The 19,553-nt window shown below is 43.6% G+C and overlaps 1 protein-coding gene across 1 annotated transcript; it reads left to right on the top strand.

The window, feature by feature from the left end:
- Positions 1-1,181: 1,181 nt before the first annotated feature.
- On the top strand, positions 1,182-19,307 carry LOC307005949 (nucleoporin SEH1-like). The gene is made up of 8 exons (XM_079626496.1): positions 1,182-1,538; positions 1,675-1,725; positions 2,471-2,617; positions 3,767-3,978; positions 14,603-14,701; positions 14,820-14,960; positions 17,796-17,950; positions 18,436-19,307. The coding sequence occupies exons 1-8, from the start codon at positions 1,428-1,430 to the stop codon at positions 18,582-18,584; spliced, it is 1,065 nt and encodes a 354-aa protein (XP_079482622.1). The 5' UTR covers positions 1,182-1,427; the 3' UTR covers positions 18,585-19,307.
- The last annotated feature ends 246 nt before the right edge of the window (positions 19,308-19,553 follow it).

Raw genomic sequence — 19,553 nt, 5'->3', positions numbered from 1 at the left:
GGGTTCATCTACTTCTAAAACTCACTTAAACATGAGAGGAAATATTTTGACTGCCTCTGTGATTTTGATGTCTTTGTTTTTTTTGGGTAAGTTCATTTTCATTCTAGCGTTTATGATATGTATGCTTTAACATGCTTTTGTTTTTTTGTTGTTGAAAATATTAATGTAATTTTATACCACATGTGCAAACTACAAGCTGATTTGAGCCATTTTAAAACTATGGAACTCACTGTAACTTAAGTGCAGTCCACTTGGATGTTGAAGTCATTTCAACTTAAATTACATTAAACTGACTTAGAGTTGTATAATAAACATGTTTAAATTGATAACTTATTTTTAGTTAAAGTTATGTAAAAACATGTCAACTTGCTGATCATATACACACGCACCCATATAAAAAAAATTATATAGTACATTTTAAAAGTAGTCTCTTTGCTTGCAGGGCAAACACTTGAGTGCTTTCGGTGTGATCTTGGATTCTGGGATCTGTGTTACACTACAAAGACAAACTGCAGTGAGGATGAGTTGTGTTATGTGGGAACTGGAAAAGCAGGTAAATGATGCCAATGTTCAGTTTTTGCAGTATCCTAATGACAAACCTTTTCTTACTCTGCCTAACTTTCCCTTTTTTCTTCTTTTCTTCAGCTTCTGTCCTGGATATAAAGGTGATGGGTTGTCTTCCCATGGAGGCATGCAACATGACAACATATGTAGAGTTTCTTACCAATAAGACCTTGTACACCATGAAGACCAGGTGTTGTGATGAAGACTTTTGCAACTCTGCCCCTGCAGTTCAGTTGTCCCTCGCTCCTCTCTTGCTCACCATCCTTCTCATTGCCCAGACGATGGGTGTGCTTTGATGGGTTTTTTCCAACTTAAATTCTAATTGTAATAAGGGATTGAATGCTTTCCCCCCCCCCATGTTTACACTTGTTCATGTAGGCTACTATTACTGTTCATTTTACTGTGTTGAATAATCTAAAACCACTGCCTTAATACCAGAGTACGTTTGAATAGTCTTTCCTTACTAGTTGTTTGTGTTCATCCAAAAAGAGGAAAGCTTCCTGAATATATTTATAAATGCATGTTTTCTTAAAACAATTTTTACTGTTAAATAAATGCAAAAGTCAAACATTCATGGTTTCCTGTCTTGTTGTACGGTCATGACCACGTCCAATAGAGGGCGCTATTTGACTGAATTGTTAGTCCTACTGCGCATGCTCAGATTAGAGCTGATCTTCACGTCATCCTCTTAAATAGTTAAACTGATCTTATTTTATAAAGATCTTAGAACGCATGCTTCCCAGATCAAACGTGATTGGACCGGTTACAACCTTGCGTTTAAAAAGTGTGGAAGTGCACAACTGTGTGTGTGTGTGTGTGTTTACTTTCCGCGTGCCAGGAAGAATCGAGTAGAGAATAAAAGTATGTTTGTCGCGCGCAGCATCGCAGCCGATCACAAAGATCTGATCCACGATGTTTCATATGATTTTCACGGCCGGAGAATGGCGACTTGTTCCAGCGACCAAAGCATTAAGGTAAATTATTTCTCTCACCATGGCCTGCTGAAGTTGGTTTACATTGTAACTGATGTGGTTAACGAGCATGTAATGTAAATAAGACCTGAATCTGACCAGAAGTGTGCCATTTACTTTTTCCTCCCTTTTCTCCTAGGTGTGGGATAAGGGCGATAGTGGAGAATGGAACTGCACAGCCAGCTGGAAAGTAGGTATTACCTTAAAGTGGTTCGCAACCAAGGGTCCAGGGCCCACTAGGGGGCCAGAGGATGAAGTGTTTAAATTTTTATAAGAAAAAAATGCTAAAACTTCTGACCTGTTCTCTTCCAGCCTGTTTTTAAAACTTAGTTCCTGTCTCTGTGAAATTTCTCCAAATTCACTTGAAGGCTAGCCTCAAGCTGCCACTAGCCAGACTTTCAGACTGACGGCAGAAGGTCTGGACTCCATCGCAGCTTTCATTAGCCATGTATGACTGACATGTAAATCAATCAGTCAGAATGTAACTGTCCCTACAATAACAGACTGGTGTGTAAATCTCTTGGGCGTATTATGAAGAGTGTTGCATACTTTTTAACTTGATGTACTTTTGAAAATCCAACATTTAGTTGACCCTGATAAGCAAGCGCTCATTGTCACAGTTGTAAACACGACACTGTTCTTTTTCCATGAGGGGGTTTGGCGTCACGGCATCTTTGTTTCCAGATGGACTATAAGAACGTGACATGAGTTAAGGAAAACAAGCAGCTTTTGCAATAATAACTGAAATATATAAAATGATGGTGTCCTAGAAATATGGTGGGGCCTTTTGTTCAAACCGGTTGAGAACCACTGCCATAAGATCATCCCAAATTAAACATTTATTCAGCATCATGAATATTTGTATACTTTCAGTATTGGTTGTTAAGGGGTGCATTGGGTTTTGGGCTGTAATTTGACAAACTGTTGTTTTGTAGACTCACAGTGGCTCAGTTTGGCGAGTGACCTGGGCTCATCCAGAGTTTGGACAGGTGTTGGCATCCTGCTCCTTTGACCGTACTGCCATAGTGTGGGAGGAGATTGTTGGAGAGTCCAATGACAAACAACGAGGGCAAAGCCACTGGGTAAATAAAGATTTGAATGGGCATTTGCCTTAAATCAGTTGATTCTGCTTTTTTTAAAGCTACACTGTGTAATTTAAGTTGATTCTTAGCAAAAAACACTGTTCTTTCAATCAAGTATTCTCGAAAGTGTAGAATCTGCCATTTATAATACATACGAGCAAGTCGCTTGAATGGCGGAAGCCATGTTGCGCCTCCATTTTGAAAATACATTAGCCAAAGACAGACATACCTGGAAATTCAAGCTTTGCGTTTTTTACACTCAGTGGCACGGTGACGAATGCGAGGGGGAGATTACTCGCGACTGCTGGCAGATTTGAAATAATACGGCCACCGTAGGAGTTATAACGCCCTCGGAATGGGAGGGGCTAGAAAGTAATATTCAGTTGGTAGTCATATACAATTGCACCGCGAGATGGGAGAAAATCCTACACCAATGTAGCTTTAATGAATAGGTTGGAAATGATTGGGGTTAATTAACGCATAGTTGCAGAAGGAGGCTTAAACTTCAATAAGAGTTGCAACATTTTGAATGGCATACTACAACACTCTGTGTCTAGTGCAGTAAATTAATTGGAAGTAATATCTGCCATAGTGCCATTATATTTATATATATATATATATATATATATATATATATATATATAAATATATGCTGTTGAAAAACAGTCTGTTGGGCTGCTTGATATTGTAATGTGGTATTTATATTCTAAGACCATAGGAACTCCAAGGCACTCGAAATATTTTGAAAAAAGTTAAAAAGCCTTTATTTTATTCATGGCTTAAACATTAAAATTGGTGTCCTATCTCCCCCTCTTATTGTTCTTAGAGCTTAAATATCCCAAACAACCAAAGAGCACCAAGGTTGCATTCTTTGCTTTGATGTGGTATTTATATTATTTTAATTTATCATAATCTTAAACTGGTTTGTAGTGGAAATAGTTTTACAGTTTACTGCATTTTGCTCTAGTTATTTTTACCTGTTGTGGTTAATGAATGAGAAGTTTGTACATTCACATGTAGTTTACTTCCATGTTGCAAAGAAGGTGAAAACATTGCACAGAATCGGTTATTCTATTCTGAACATAGCTTGTCTATAACTTTAGGAGTCTGAAATAGTCAGCATTAATGTCTCCCCTGTTCTCACATCAGATCAAGAGAACCACACTTGTGGACAGTCGGACATCTGTGACCGATGTGAAGTTCGCCCCGAAGCACATGGGCTTGATGCTGACCACGTGTTCTGCTGACGGGGTGGTGCGAATCTACGAGGCCCCTGACGTGATGAACTTGAGCCAGTGGTCCCTGCAGCACGAGATCTCGTCCAAACTCTCCTGCTCTTGCATCTCGTGGAACCCTTCCAGGTGAGAACACATGATAGATAAACATAACCACAACATAGTCACAGTCGTGTGTGTCACACAGTCAGGAGATTCACAGAGTTCTCATGTTTCTAAATGTTTTTAAAAGCATTTGTATGAATAAGAGCGTGATCATATAATGTAACGCTAGCCAAAGGATGAGTGGGGAAAAAATAGATGTTCCGCTACATATTAACGTGTTAAAGGGGTCATGACATGAGAAACCAAATTTGCCTTGATCTTTTGGTATATAAGAGGTCTTTGTACCATTAAAACGTCCTGCAAGTTTCATAGCTTAAGACGTCCTCCCCATTATAAACGAATCATTTATTTAATCAAGCTCTAAATACAGCTCGTTCTGGATCCATGGTAAGAAGTGACGTCACGGTACGAAGTGACGTACCAGCGTTTGCATAATGACCGCCTCCAGCAGAAGACAGTTACGCTTTAAGCGCAAGGCAACTACGCTCATTTCGTATCACTGTCGCGCCCGCGCGCCTCACAAGTGTTCAGTCGACGGAGAGCGAGTGGGTCTGTGTACAGGGAAATTACGATGCCACGCAGATGTGCTGTTCCTGGCTGTGGACAAACAACATCTTTGAATACGCTGCGAAAGATCCAGTCGTCAGGGAAAAATGGATGCACTTTATTTTTTGCGGACGTCTCAGTCACGGCAGTGTTAGTTTAAGCGTTTGTTCTGTACATTTGAAGGATGACTGTTTTGAGCTTTGCCAGAAAACTGTTGCTCAAAGATAAGTCCGTGCCGACTATTCTGGGCTCAACATCGAGGACGCAAACTGTAAGTAATGTATTTAAAACTTTAAACTACTTTTTAAATACGCCGAATACGCAAATATTCTGGCTGGGGGCGTTAATAATTGATGCATAGGCACTGACGTTAGCCAATCATAACAGTGGGCGTTAACACTGAACCCTTAAAGGGGAAACACCCCCAAAACAGACTGTTTGAATCAGAGGATGAGAAACAGGGTGGGAAAAGGTCATAAATCACTACATTTTAAAAGTTTTTTGTAAAAAAAACTATAGTAATACTATAATTGCACCTAAGGGAACATAATAATAAAATAAAAAAACCCATGTCATGACCCCTTTAAACTCTCGCCAAAATTGAACCTGGGCTATTTTTTTTAATCTACCCAAGTCAAACATTCGTGTAAAAGCATAATTAGAATGGTAACTCCACTTTTAAGTTTGACCGTATTTTCGTTTAAAATGCCTTTTGAATGGGAGTGAATGGGGCACTACAACTACGCTATTTTTAAAACACTGAGGCTCGAAACAACATGAAACTGTGCTCGAAGTATCACCAGGGGCTCTACGCATGAACTCGAGCATTGACAACATTGTGTACACAGGTTTTGTACGACTGGCTAGAATTTTGTCAGTCAAAAGTAGTCGATCTCCGAATGCAACGTAACATGAGGAGAGTAAAGATGGAAAGCGCCTAATGCTTGTTTCCATGACATATTGCCATGAGCTAAGTGTCTAAGTTATCATGCTTTTCAGTGGAATTACATTTTTCCTCATATGGAGTCCGTTCATTACATTGCATTCAGAGATTGACTACTTTTGACTGACAAAATGCCGGCGGACGGAAATGCAGTGAGTTGTTCAAAATCTTTATTTTTAGTAAACTCTGTGTACACAAACAATGTTGTCAATGCTCGAGTTCATGTGTTGAGCCCCTGGTGATACTTCAAGCACAGTTTCATGTTTCGAGCCTCCTTAAAGTTTTAAAAATAGCGATTTTGATGCTCTCATTGTAGGGCCCCATTCACTTCTATTCAAAAGGCATTTTGACCGAAAACGAAAATACGGTCAAACTTAAAAGTGGAGTTTCCATTCTAATTATGCTTTTACACGAATGTTTGACTCGGGTAGATTCGCCAAAATCGAACCTACGCTTTTTTTTTTTTTACCCTTTAAACTGAAAAAAATAATTGCGTCCGTTAACATGTTAATTGTCAGCCCTATTATTATTATTGTTTTGTGGTACAATAGAAATGTATTTATCACAATTTTAAGTTAAACTGAACTTTTATTTTGGCGACTTGTTGTGAAGACCTTGTATTTGATATGACGATTCCTCAACTGAAATGCTTGTGAAGGGACTAAGAGCAGCTCTGCAAGAGAAGTTCATGTCCTCATATAGTGAGACGGAAGACAGTATAAACACTGCAAGCGTCACATGCTTGAGTACAGTGTAGAAGGCGAACCAGCAGCATTCATGAACAGACTTCATATTTCAATAGCAGTCTTTTTGCAGTCTCATATTTTCAGACAGTAGTTCATATCACTATTAAATTAAGTGTACAGCCTACTTTTGAAATTGTGACATTCTGTGATCAATTCCATTTTTATGACTGGATTCTGTCCATGTTTTCTACATCATCAAAACCATAGGGCCCTATTTATAGATGTGCACATTTTGTAACTTAATGTATCCTGAATCTGAAAGTCTCCGATAAAGTCTCATTGAAATAGACTTTCACAAAAGGGTGAAACCTCTGTCTTCTCATTAGATCTGTGACTGCAATTATCACAGGTGTTCTACATGCTTGTCGTCAACAGTAATATCAAAGTTAATAGATGTTTGACTTAGGGGTGGGCGATATGGCAAAAATATCATATCACGATTTTTTTCAGGAAAATCACGATTCACGATTTTATCACGATTCCTTTTCATGTTGGTTTTACTATTTTGCAAGTGACTGAGCATCACAGCCAAACTAATGTCCCTATTTTAAAAACAAAGCCTTAGGTAACAACATATAAAATAAAAAAGAATGGCAGACATTTAGGCCAAAGTGGCGAAGATAAAAAATATTTGTCATTGTCTTTGTTATTAAAAATTAAGAACAAAGATACACATACACAACTTAATATACAAATAAAAAAAACAGTGCTTTATTTTTTCAGCTACAGGTGTATTTAACAGCATTGAAGAAAGTAATTAAATGAACAAATATGAAAATAAAACACAACATCGACTTCACTATATAAATTTTACATTGATTCTTATTAAAGCGACTATTAAAGTTCTCAGTCAAGAGTGAGTGAGATGCTCTTTGTATTTTGTTGTTTTATTAACAGGGATAGTTCTCCCAAAAATGTTAATTCTCTCAAGCCGCTTTAAACCCGAATAAGTCTCCCTCTTCTGTTGAAAATAAAAGTTATTTGGAGAAATGTGGGTAAACAAACAGTTGATGTACCCCAGTGACTTCCATAATAGTTTTTTCCCACTATGGTAGTCAATGGGGACCAGCAACCGCCCGGTTAGCCACACTCCTCAAAATATCTTCTTTTGTGTTCAGCACAAGAAATAAATTAATACAGGTTTGGAACAACATTAGAGAGTGAGTAAATAATGACAGAATTTTTATTTTTGGGTAACTGTCCCTTTAAGGACAAGCGGCAGCATGTTTACTATTAGGGCTACTGTCACTTTAAGATCTGCGCGCAACGAGTCTACACGCATTTGACAAGGCAGATTTTTTCTTCATTTTTTCTATTGTTCTTTCACTTTAGACATAACCAACTTTGTTTATGTAAACCTTGTGTGTATTTGACAGTAGTAGCGCAATAAGATAACTTAGTTCAGTAACGGGTGCTGTTAGACAGGCTTTTAGTGCATGTGCGCGCGTCGGGTCTATTGCGCTCAGAAAAGCGCCCGTTAGAACAGCGCATCAGCAGCGAATGACATGTTTAACCGGCAAGGCTTTAAAGCACATGCAAATAATTCATTTTTATGAACGTACTCGGTTACTAACGTAACCTCGGTTCTCTCTAGAAGAGGGAACGAGTACTGCGTCGAAGAACGCTACGGGAAAGATATTTCTTTGTCGAGATTGAAGCCTAAAATTAATCCTTAATTTTGTAATAATGTAAAACGCTTTTCTGAAGCATACAACCTAGGCGGAGCAATACAGCTCACCCATTGGCTGCTCTGCCAGAAAAGCACAGCCTATGCGAGGCCAGGACGCTGACCAATGAGGACGCTTCGCGCCCTTCTGCGTCACCTCCCGCCCAAACAGGCGTGGCCTAGGCCTATAAATACGAGCATAGCTGTCTAACACGCCGATTTTCGTCAATGAAGCGACGCAGCGCGGACACGCACGGCCATGAGACGCAGTACTCGTTCCCTCTTCTAGAGAGAACCGAGGTTACGTTAGTAACCGAGTACGTTCTCTTACGTAGAGTTCTCTCGTACTGCGTCGAAGAACGCTACGGGAACCCCATGTAAAACGCCGTGCGTGCTCTTGGACCGACACAGACACCTAAGGGCGCGCGCGCCCTGGTATACAAGTGCCTACCCCAAGAAGTATAGGGAGAGCGGCTAAATTAGCATCAACCCTTTATAGTAGTGCCTCTTAAGGCATAATAGCATATATATGTAATATAGATATATATGAGGGGTAATAGCATGCTCATGGGACACATTGTCAGTGAGTGATGCTTAAACATTGAAGTGACCTGGGCCGCACAGCGGGGCAGGAACACATATACATATTAACACTGAAGTGACCTGGGCCGCAGCGCGGGGCAGGACACTAATGCATAGTCTTCTAGACCGAGAGCAGTTTAGCCTGCAACGCAGGAACCTCTAGGTTATAGAACCTAATAAATGTAGACGGGGAGGCCCAGCCTGCCGCCATACAGATATCTTGTAACGAGATTCCGCTATACCAAGCCCATGAAGAGGCCATGCCTCTCGTGGAATGTGCTCTGATGCCCAAAGGGCATTCCAAGCCTCTAGATGCGTAGGCTAGCGCAATGGCGTCCACTACCCATCGAGACAGACTCTGTTTCGTTGCGGCTCGTCCCTTGGAGCGCCCGCTGAACGAAACAAAGAGCTGCTCCGTCTGTCGAAAAACAGCGGAGCGGGACACGTAAGCTCTTAATGCCCTGACCGGGCAAAGGGAGCTATTTCCGTCCTCTGAGGCCGGCAGGGCCGACAGGGAAATGACCTGAGCCCTGAACGGTGTGTTGAGGGACTTAGGCACGTACCCATGCTTCGGTTTCAATACGACTATAGAGTCGTTTGGCCCGAACTCCATACAAGAAGCTCTCACTGAGAGCGCTTGCAAGTCTCCCACACGCTTCACTGAAGCGAGAGCCAAAAGAAACATGGTCTTGAGAGACAGGTGTTTCATGTCAACTGAGTGAATAGGCTCGAAAGGGGCCCCTTTCATAGCGTTCAACACTGTAGAAAGGTCCCAAACGGGGACTGAAGGAGGCCTTGGAGGGTTTAACCTCCTGGCGCCTCTCAGGAAGCGGACCACCAGGTCGTTCCTGCCTAGTGAACGGCCAAGCGTTGGATTAACGAACGCTGATATGGCAGCCACATAGACTTTGAGCGTGGATGGGGTTCTTCCCTTATCCAATAGCTCTTGCAAGAAGGAGAGAATCTCCGGTTCTCCACACTGAAGTGGTGACAGACCTTGATCTGAACACCATCCAGAGAACACCGACCATTTGGAAGCGTAGAGCCGTCTAGTAGACGGGGCCCTAGCTTGCTCGATCGTGTCTAACACTCCTCTTGGGAGGTTAGCGGGTACCCGTTTATGGCCCATACGTGTAGGGACCAAAGCTCGGGGTGAGGATGCAGAATCGCGCCCTTGGCCTGTGAGAGGAGGTCTCTCCTCACTGGAATCGGCCACGGGGCAGTACTTTTCAGTCGCATCAAAGCTGGGAACCAGGTCTGATTCGTCCAGTATGGAGCAACCAATAGTACCGAGCATCCGCTCTCCTTGATACGCTCCAGCACTTGAGGCAGGAGTGAGACAGGAGGAAAGGCATAGAGCGGACGGCGGGGCCAGGCTCTGGCCAGCGCGTTCGCGTTCTTCGAAAAGAATTCTGGGCAGTGAGCGTTCTCCTGGTTTGCAAACAGGTCTATTTCCGCTCTGCCGAACCTTTTCCACAGCAGACGCACTGTCTGTGTGTGTAGGGACCACTCTCCCGTAGGAACATTGTTCCGTGAGAGTCTGTCCGGGCCTACGTTCAAGTGGCCTGGCACGTGTATTGCTCTTAACGAGCGCAGATTGTGCTGGGCCCACACCAGTATGCGTTCCGCTAACCTGAATAGGTTTCGGGACCTCAGGCCACCCTGGTGGTTTATGTAGGCTACTACCGACACGTTGTCCGAGCGGACCAGGACGTGGTGTCCTTTTATCCGGGGACAGAAACGCCTCAGCGCAAAGTCCACCGCCATCATTTCCAGGCAGTTTATGTGCGGTAGTTTGGCTCGCTCTGCCCATTGGCCAAAGAGCGGTCTGCCGTCGAGCAGTGCTCCCCAGCCTGAGGTGGACGCGTCCGTGGACACCACCTTCAGGCTCGAGGAAGTCCCCAGGCTTACACCTGACCGGTACCAGTCTGACGCTCTCCATGGTGTCAGGGCTGAAATGCATTCCTGAGTGACCTTGAGGCGATAACGACCGTGTAACCATGCTCGGCGCGGTACGCGCGTTCTCAACCAGAACTGTAGTGGGCGCATGCGCAGCAGGCCCAACTGCAGCACTGTAGAGGCCGAGGCCATGAGGCCCAGCATTTTCTGAAATCTCCTGAGCGGCACTATGTGGCCGCTGCGGAAGGATTTCGCCATTTGCAGGGTATTTCGCCTGCGCTGTGATGACAGACGTGCTGTCATAGACAGTGAGTTCAGATCCAGTCCTAAAAAGGAGATCCTTTGACTGGGAAACAGTGAACTTTTCTCCCAATTGACTCTCAGACCTAAGCACTCGAGGTGATCGAGTATTAGCGTCTTGTGGTGAGCGAGTTCTGACGGCGATTGAGCTAGAATCAGCCAATCGTCCAAATAGTTCAGAATTCGAACGCCTCGGAGTCTCAGGGGTGCCAGCGCCGCGTCCATGCACACTGTAAATGTACGAGGTGCTAGGGATAGGCCGAATGGCAGGACTGTGTACTGATATGCCCGGCCCTCGAAGGCGAATCTCAAAAATCGCCTGTGACGTGACGCAATTTGTATGTGGAAATACGCGTCTTTCAGATCTATTGCCATAAACCAGTCTCCTCGGCGAATTTGCGCGAGGATTTTTCTGGTCGTGAGCATTCTGAACTTCCGCTTTGTTAGCGTTTTGTTCAGACGCCTTAGATCTAAAATGGGTCTGAGACCCCCGTCTTTCTTCGGTACCAGGAAATATCTGCTGTACAGACCCCCTTCGCTCTGAGCTTGAGATAAAGGCTCTATGGCCCCTTTGCTCAATAGCTTCGCTATTTCGGCTCGAAGTAGATGTGCTACTTCTGTTTTTACCGTGGTTTCGACTTTTCCCGTGAAACGGGGAGGGCGTCGATGAAACTGTAGCGAATAGCCTCTTTTTATAGTCTCTAGCACCCATTCTGAGACCCCGGGAAGTCTTTCCCATGCATGTGCACGTGTGACTAGGGGTTGAATGTAATCTGGGCCCTGGTCGCGAAATGGCGGCGACACGAGAGCAACCGTGTGCTGTAACATGGACGCCGTGGCGTCTGAGGCGGGGGACATGTTTAACACAGTATGCGTCCCGCGCGCGCTCGACTCTCTGAGTTGAGAGAGAGCACGCGGGGCGAGCCCTACGGGGCTCGTTATGTTTGTGAATAAACGTGGGCGCTTGGTAGCGGGCACATTTATAACACCGGGGACACTGTGTTTGTGTACTGACTGACCGTTCGTTAGTTTCGTTTTTACAGAAACCGCAGAACGTGCAGTGTGTAGTGGTTGTGGGCACTGGACAGTGGGCACGCTCACTACACGTAAAGCACAATCGGTGTGAGCCGATTTTATGTGTGCAAACCCTGTGTTGAACGGGGCTGTGCTTGTGTGAATGAATGGGCACTGGGTGGGCATTGCAGTTACACACATTACACCATCGGCCTTGGCCGGAACACCAGAAATTAAACTCTTTTTTAGATTTATCTGGGTCGCCGTGAAAACGGCGTTTGTGTGCAGGCAAACGGGCTTTACGGCCGGTTTGTTGGCTGCTAAATACACTGGTACAAACACGGAACTTAGGGCTGTACAAGCGAAAATCTTTGGTGGAAGTCCGGCCGCAGCGGGACCCGAACACCGTCGTTTTCCTAGCAGGGCTAGGATGGCGCCGAGGCCTCGGGCTTGAGTGAGATCTTGGGCCGAGGACCACGCGGCGGCGGGCGGCGTCCGGCGGAGCGAGACCGTGGTCTCTCTCGGGCCTGCTGCTGCTGGGCCGGTGCGGCGGGCGCGGGGCGCTGCTGAGTTCGGGCAGGCGGCTGTTTAGGGCGGCCTGTTGCGGAACTGGAGCGCTTCGGCAGAAAATGTCTCATGGCCTGCGAAGTCTTCTGTACCTCGGCGAATCGGTCCGCGAAGTCCTTCACGGAGGATCCGAAGAGGCCAGTCGGTGAAATGGGAGCGTCGAGGAACGCAGAGCGCTCCGACTCCGCCATTTCGGAGAGAGTCAGCCACAAATGTCTCTCTGAAACAGTAGCTGAGGCCATAATCCTGCCGATGGCGTGTGCGGCGGACTTTGTAGCGCGAAGAGCGAGGTCTGTGGCGCTACGTAAGTCCGGAACACTGATCGCGCCCGGGCCTTCCTCGTCTAGCTTGCAGAGGAGGTTAGCCTGGTGGATTTGGAGCACCGCCATGGTGTGCAGCGCCGATGCAGCTTGTCCGGCGGCGGAATACACGCGGCCGTTCAGGGCTGACGAAGTGCGGCAAGCTTTAGATGGTAGGACTCCCTTAGCCCGCCGTCCAGCAGAGGGTGGGCAAAGGTGAGTCGCTACAGCCTCCTCGACCGGAGGGAGAGCGTGGTAGCCTCTGTCGCGAGCACCGTCCACTACGGAGAATGCTGGCGAGGCAGAAGTACGTACTCTGGCTGAAAATGGCGCCTTCCACGATTTCGCTACCTCTTCGTGAAGCTCAGGAAGAAAGGGTGCGTGTCTGGAGGGGGGCGCAGCGCGGTCTCCAGCGAGGAAGCGGCCATCCAGCCGGTTGAGTGCAGGTTGTTCGGGCGTCGACCACTCGAGGCCGAGGCTCGACACGGCCTGTGTGAGCAGACGCATCAGCTCTGCTTCGATGCTGATCTTCCCTCCTCGACGTTCCGGAACGGCGGGGGAGGGGAGGTCCACAGAGCTCGCCCATCCCTCGCTCTCCGAAGCGAGAAGCGAACAGCAATCGTCATCCCCCTCTGATACGGCTTGCTGGTCGTCCTCCATAACGGACAAAGCGGCGTGCTGCGGCTGCTGTCCGTCGGTGAGCGACTCAAGCGACACGTTGAGAGGAGCTAGCGGCGGTGGCGGCGGCGAGCTCCTCGTGGAGGGAGGTTCCGGGACCCGCTGAGCACGGCGCTTCTTACGGCGCGGCGCTACAGGGGGCGGTTGAGCAGTCTCGGCGAAAGATGCAAGGCGAGTCCGCAGAGTCGCGATTGGCATCATGTCGCAGTGATGGCAGCCGCCATCACCGAGAGCGAGAGCTGCATGTTCCTCGCCCAAGCAGGAAACACACAGTTCGTGGTGGTCCCCGTCGATGAGCGCGGCTCGGCAGGAGCCGCAGGAAACGCGAGACATCTTTAAAAAGACACTCGTTGCTCTTTTGTGAGGAAAAAATGTGTGACGCGGTAGGCGAACACACACACAAAACACACACAAAACTGAAAGGATATTCCACGCCGGAGAAGCGCAGCAGGGAACGGCGGCTGAAGGCGGCGATGACCAGCGGCTTCAGGTAAGGGCTCGTCCTGCTGAGGTGCTTGTTCCAAACGGCTGTGGCGGCTCGAATCAATCCAGCGATGCGTGCAGCTTCGTTGAATTTAAGAAAATCGGCGTGTTAGACAGCTATGCTCGTATTTATAGGCCTAGGCCACGCCTGTTTGGGCGGGAGGTGACGCAGAAGGGCGCGAAGCGTCCTCATTGGTCAGCGTCCTGGCCTCGCATAGGCTGTGCTTTTCTGGCAGAGCAGCCAATGGGTGAGCTGTATTGCTCCGCCTAGGTTGTATGCTTCAGAAAAGCGTTTTACATTATTACAAAATTAAGGATTAATTTTAGGCTTCAATCTCGACAAAGAAATATCTTTCCCGTAGCGTTCTTCGACGCAGTACGAGAGAACTCTACGTAAGAGAACTACAGTGTCCCGTTCCTCTGCATTTCATGTGGATATACGTCGCGCTGTACAGTATGTTGAGACGGAGGCGCCAGAAATGCAAACTGATAACGTAAAATGGACGATCCTACGATATTTCTTCAAAAGCAGATCGTGGAGACATTTTAATCGTCCACGATCAAAAATCGTAATATCGCACACCCCTAGTTTGACTACATTTCAAACAAGATTATTTAGTTTTCCAAGACCTCTCAGGCCACTTTGAGATTGTATTGTCCTAGCAAACTAAATCAATAAATGCACATGCTTGATTACTTAAGGTTCACCCAAAATTTTAAATTGTCATTTACTCAGCCTCAAGTTGTTCCAAACCTGTATGAATTTCTTTCTTCTGCTGAACACAAAATAAGATATTTTAAAGAATGTCAGTAACCAAACAGTTGATGTGCCCCATTGACATCCATGTTATTTTTTTGTGTGTGTGGCAAAATGCTAATTTGGGGTGAACTAACCATTTAAGATATTTTTTTGTCTTTACAGTTCTCGAGCTCACGCCCCTATGATTGCAGTGGGGAGTGATGACAGCAATGTGACATATGGTGGCAAGGTTCAGATATACGAGTATAATGAACTTACAAGGTTTGCCTTCAAATCATTTATCCTTTTGTATCCTAGTTCACATTTATCCAGCAAAAACTCACATCCCCATAGGTTACCGTAAATATTTTAAGTTATTGATCTTTTTTGATGGTTGTAGGAAATATGCCAAAGCGGAGACCCTGATGACTGTTACAGATGCGGTACATGATATTGCATTTGCTCCGAATCTGGGCCGGTCTTTCCATGTGCTTGCTATTGCCACCAAAGACGTTCGCATCTTCAAACTGGTTCCACTTCGGTGAGAGAAATTAAGCTGAATGAGTATGACAGTAGAATGGGAAATATATCTTGTGTAATGATGGCATGAATTTTTCTTTATTATTTAAAGGGATACTCCACTTTTTTTGGAAATAGGCTCATTTTACAACTCTCCCAGAGTTAAACAGTTGAGTTTTACCGTTTTCGAATCCATTCAGCCGAACTCCGGGTCTGACGGTACCACTTTTTTTAGCATAGCTTAGCATAGATCATTGATTCAGTCCAGTAGCATTTCTTTCAAAATGACCAACGAGTTTCAATATTTTTCCTATTTAAAACTTGACTCTCCTGTAGTTAAACAGTGTACTAAGATCGACGGAAAATAAAGTTGCGATTTTCCAAGCCTTATGGCTAGGAACTACTCTCATTCCGGCGTAAGAATCAAGGAACTGTGCGGCCGTACCATGGGTGCAGCAGGCGTAATGATATGACAAGGCACCTGAAAATAGTCCCCAGCTCGGTAACTTCCAACATGACCGAGACTAAGTTTGTGTAGTTTTTAGGCGGCAAATTTGGTTTCCTGTGCGATTAGCCATGGTTCTGTGCGTAATAAATACGGTTCGGGATCAGCACCAAAGTAAATGTCATCTAAATCGTCTCTCACAAATGTCTCCATGCTTACAAGGCTGTGCAAGCAGGTTGTCACGTTGGTTTGTTGACGGCAAGTGCTTCGCCATATTATTACGCCTTCTGCACCCATGGTACGGCCGCACAGTTCCTTGATTCTTACGCCGGAATGAGAGTAGTTCCTATCCATATATAGGCTTGGAAAATCGCAACTTTTCATTTTCCGTCGATCTTAGTACACGGTCTAACTACAGAAGAGTCAAGTTTTAAACAGGAAAAATATTGGATACACGGTTGTCATTTTGAAAGAAATGCTACTGGACTCATCAGAATCAATGATCTATGTTAAGCTATGCTAAGAGTTGTACCGTCAGACCTGGAGTTCGGCTGAATGGATTCGTAAACGGTAAAACTCAACTGTTTAACTCTGGGGGAGTTGTAAAATGAGCCTATTTCCAAAAAAAAGTGGAGTATCCCTTTAAGCCCTGTACATCAGTGCATCTATATGATAATTCTAAAACCGCCTTTCCACCTTCTCCAATATTAGCATACGATTGTCACATTTCACCCCCAGTGGTCTTAAACTAACCGTTACCCTCAGCTTTTTCACCGTTGTAAAATCAATGATTTCAATGAATATATTGAATGTATGAATGTATCCACACTAAACAAATGGCTCCCGATATGTCTGAAGGAGAAACGGTGGGGTTTCTTGGGGTTGTTCAGGGTTTGTTGTTGCTGTGATCACAGTAAACGTGTCATCAGAGATGTTGCTGCAAGAGGGAGGGCAAGTTATTTTGATTAAAGATTACGGGGGCACATGAGTTTTAAAGGGGTGGTTGATTTTCTAAATTTAGTTAGTGTGTGATGTTGCTGTTTGAGCATAAACAACATCTGCAAAGTTACGACACTCAAAGTTCAAAACAAAGGGAGATATTTTCTTTGAAATAAATAGATTTTTAAGGACTACAACAAACGGCTGGTAAAATGTACTTAAACCCCGTCCACTGGAACACGATATATAGATTATCAAGACAGAATATGCAAATCAATGACTAGAAGATAACTACACAACCTAAGCTACATACATTCATCAACTAAACATTCAGAAATGTTGTCAACATGTTTTCACTTCTTCTGGAGTCTCTCCATATTTCTGACTTCGGTTTGAACATAAATGGCTAGAAGTTTTAGAAATTTTCAGTGTGTGTGAGGTAAAAGGACACAAGCTGTTGAAGCTCCGACCTCTGTGCCCAGCAGCTCATTTGCATTTAAAGGAACAGACACAAATGAGGTGTTTTTGCTCGCCCTCAAAAAGTAACAACTTTAACTGCTATATAAAAATATCAGGGTATTTTGAGCTAAAAGCTCACGTACACACTCTGGGGATATCAGAGATTTATTTTACATTATACCACCCCTTTAAGAAGTGCACGGATAAATAATTTATAATGAATACTGCAATATTCTATAAAAATAATATTTGTCCATTTTGATTTCACAGTGACTTAACGTTTCAGAAATGTTGATAATGTTTTAGTGGGAAAATACTGGTAATGCTGACCTCATTCCTAGTTTTGATTAGAAAGCATCATATTACATGGTTGCATATGATCTAGCCACAGAAGTTCAAATATATGAATGCATCTGAAGCTTGAGTCGAATCAGAAATGTACACATATGGTCAGAACTCCACGCAGCTCCTGATGATTGAATTTCGGCTTGACGTTTGTTGGAGATCATGGAAAGGCGACTTTACAACTTTTTATTTATATCAGCATTGATGTCCTGATGTTTAGTTTAAAACAAGTTTTCTTTCAGAATTAAAAACAAAAAAAACTCCATTCAGAGTTGTTTGTTTGCATAATATTTTAATTGAATGCCAATAAACCTTATTCCAAACCTTAGCAGCGCCATGACAGGTATGAAAGCAAGGCTGTGAGGGATAGACTTGCCTATTTTAAATGGCATCCACTGTAAAAAACTCAGATCACTTATAATTTTCCACAGCTCATTTTTTATTTTTTTATTATTTTTATTTTATTTTTTGTCTACTGAAATTTCTCTGAAAGATATGTTTGCAGCATTTCGTCTGCTGAACAGTCCAAAAACACGTTGAATAACAGTCCAACCCACTGAAGATATGTCAAATCCCTCACTGCCTCGCTTTCATTCCTGTTAAAAATCAAAGGCTATGAATAAGGTCTATAGATCTACCACAATTTGCATGCCTCTTTTTGACTAACAGAAAGGACAACTCTTCATCAGCGCCCACTAAATTCGAGGTGCAGGTGCTGGCCCAGTTTGACAGTCATAACTCTCAGGTGTGGCGCGTCAGTTGGAACATCACCAGTACGATTCTGGCCTCCTCCGGTGATGATGGCTGTGTGAGACTCTGGAAAGGTGAGTGTTTGCAATAATTTGTAATCGCAATCATATATGCAACTACTAGAATATTAATGTCAACATTTAAAGGGCAGGAATTGATTTTGTCCATTCGGAATTGATTGGATGGTTGTGGTTTGCAATTTCTGTGATCTCATGTGAAGCCTTGTTTACCACTGGTATTAAGATTCCTGTTTACACATTGGGGGTGGTGGTGTTTTATTCCGTCTCTTCTCGGATTACGTTTTAGACCCCGTTTACACCTGTATTTAACGTCGTCTACTTGTGATCCGATCAATTAAAAGGAATCTTAATATCAGATGTAAACGGGGCCTAAAGAGGGACAAGTTAATTTGATTAAAGCTTTCTGGGGCACATTAATAATAAAAAAAATGTGCACAGAGAAATTACTGCAATATTGCATAAGAATTTTCCATTTTGATTTCATGGTAAATGTTTTAATTTGTTGTAATTTTGCCTTTTTCTTTTTCACATGTCACCAGCCAACTACATGGACAACTGGAAATGCACAGGTATTCTAAAGGGAGATGGCAGTCCGGTATATGGGTCATCTGGTCAGCCTGGTGCTCTGAGTGCCGTCCTGGGCTCTGCTTCTGCACTGAGTGCTTTAAACGGGGCCACTGGACGATAGATGCTTTCTACTGGACCACCCTGAGGAAATCTGGAGCTGAGCACTTCTGATACGGGACTCCACACTGAGACAAACTGATTGTGCTTGCTGGACATGCGACAAGACTGGCACTTAACATGGGTCCATTATTTTGAACTGCTTTCAAGGAATGATCTCTAAGTTTACTATTCTTTCTATCTGTAGTATTATGTTTTACTCTGATCTGAATGAATTCTGTGAAAAATTCATGGCTTTCAGAATTTTGTATTGTCATCTTTGAATGGATGCAAATGCCTTGATTACAAAAGGGACTGTCTTACTATATAGGACTCTACATTTCATTTCGTCACATCATTGACATGATTATGGAAAAAATACACTGCCAAAATTGTGTCTACTGTCTTCAGTCTTTTGTGTTATGGAACGAGAATAATAAAGGTTATAGCTGCTGGTATATATATGAAGAATTCATACATCTTTGAGCTTATTTTATTAGAATTATGCATGTCTACAAATATCTATACTGATGTCATAATATGCATAGGACAGTTGTATTATGGTGATTTAGTATTTTCTGTTTCATGGCTAAACGTTTCTGTGAAGAAAGATGTATACATATAAAAATAAATACTACTTTTTTTCCCCAATAAAAATACATTTAAAAATAAATATAGAAAATAATAAAAGGAAAAAGGTAATAAAAAAATTCAGGATGAAATTTAATAATAAAAATATTCATTTGGAGGTCGTTTGTTCCTTTATGTTCTTAAAAACACATTTATGTATCTATTTTAAAAATAAAGGTACAGTATGTAATAAAATATCCAAAAATCACTTGCACAGTGTGATATATTTCCTGCAGTTGTGTACTTGGACTATCCCAAAAGTTCCCAAAGATTTTTAATTTCAGAGAAATTCCAATTTAAATAATTGGCCGTCCTGCAAAACCTGGTCACTGTCGCCTGTCAATGACGTAATATCCGCATTTGG

Source organism: Phoxinus phoxinus (genome assembly GCF_949152265.1).
Source record: "Phoxinus phoxinus genome assembly, chromosome: 10".
Lineage (NCBI taxonomy): Eukaryota > Metazoa > Chordata > Actinopteri > Cypriniformes > Leuciscidae > Phoxinus > Phoxinus phoxinus.
Note: the sequence above shows the minus strand (reverse complement) of the source record. Positions and strands in the feature narration are given on the sequence as shown.

Coding starts and splice junctions, on each gene's coding strand:
- LOC307005949 (XM_079626496.1), top strand. CDS start 1,428: ATGTTTGTCGCGCGCAGCATCGCAGCCGATCACAAAGATCTGATCCAC. Junction 1,539..1,674: donor CCAGCGACCAAAGCATTAAG/GTAAATTATTTC, acceptor CTTTTCTCCTAG/GTGTGGGATAAGGGCGATAG. Junction 14,702..14,819: donor GAGTATAATGAACTTACAAG/GTTTGCCTTCAA, acceptor TGATGGTTGTAG/GAAATATGCCAAAGCGGAGA.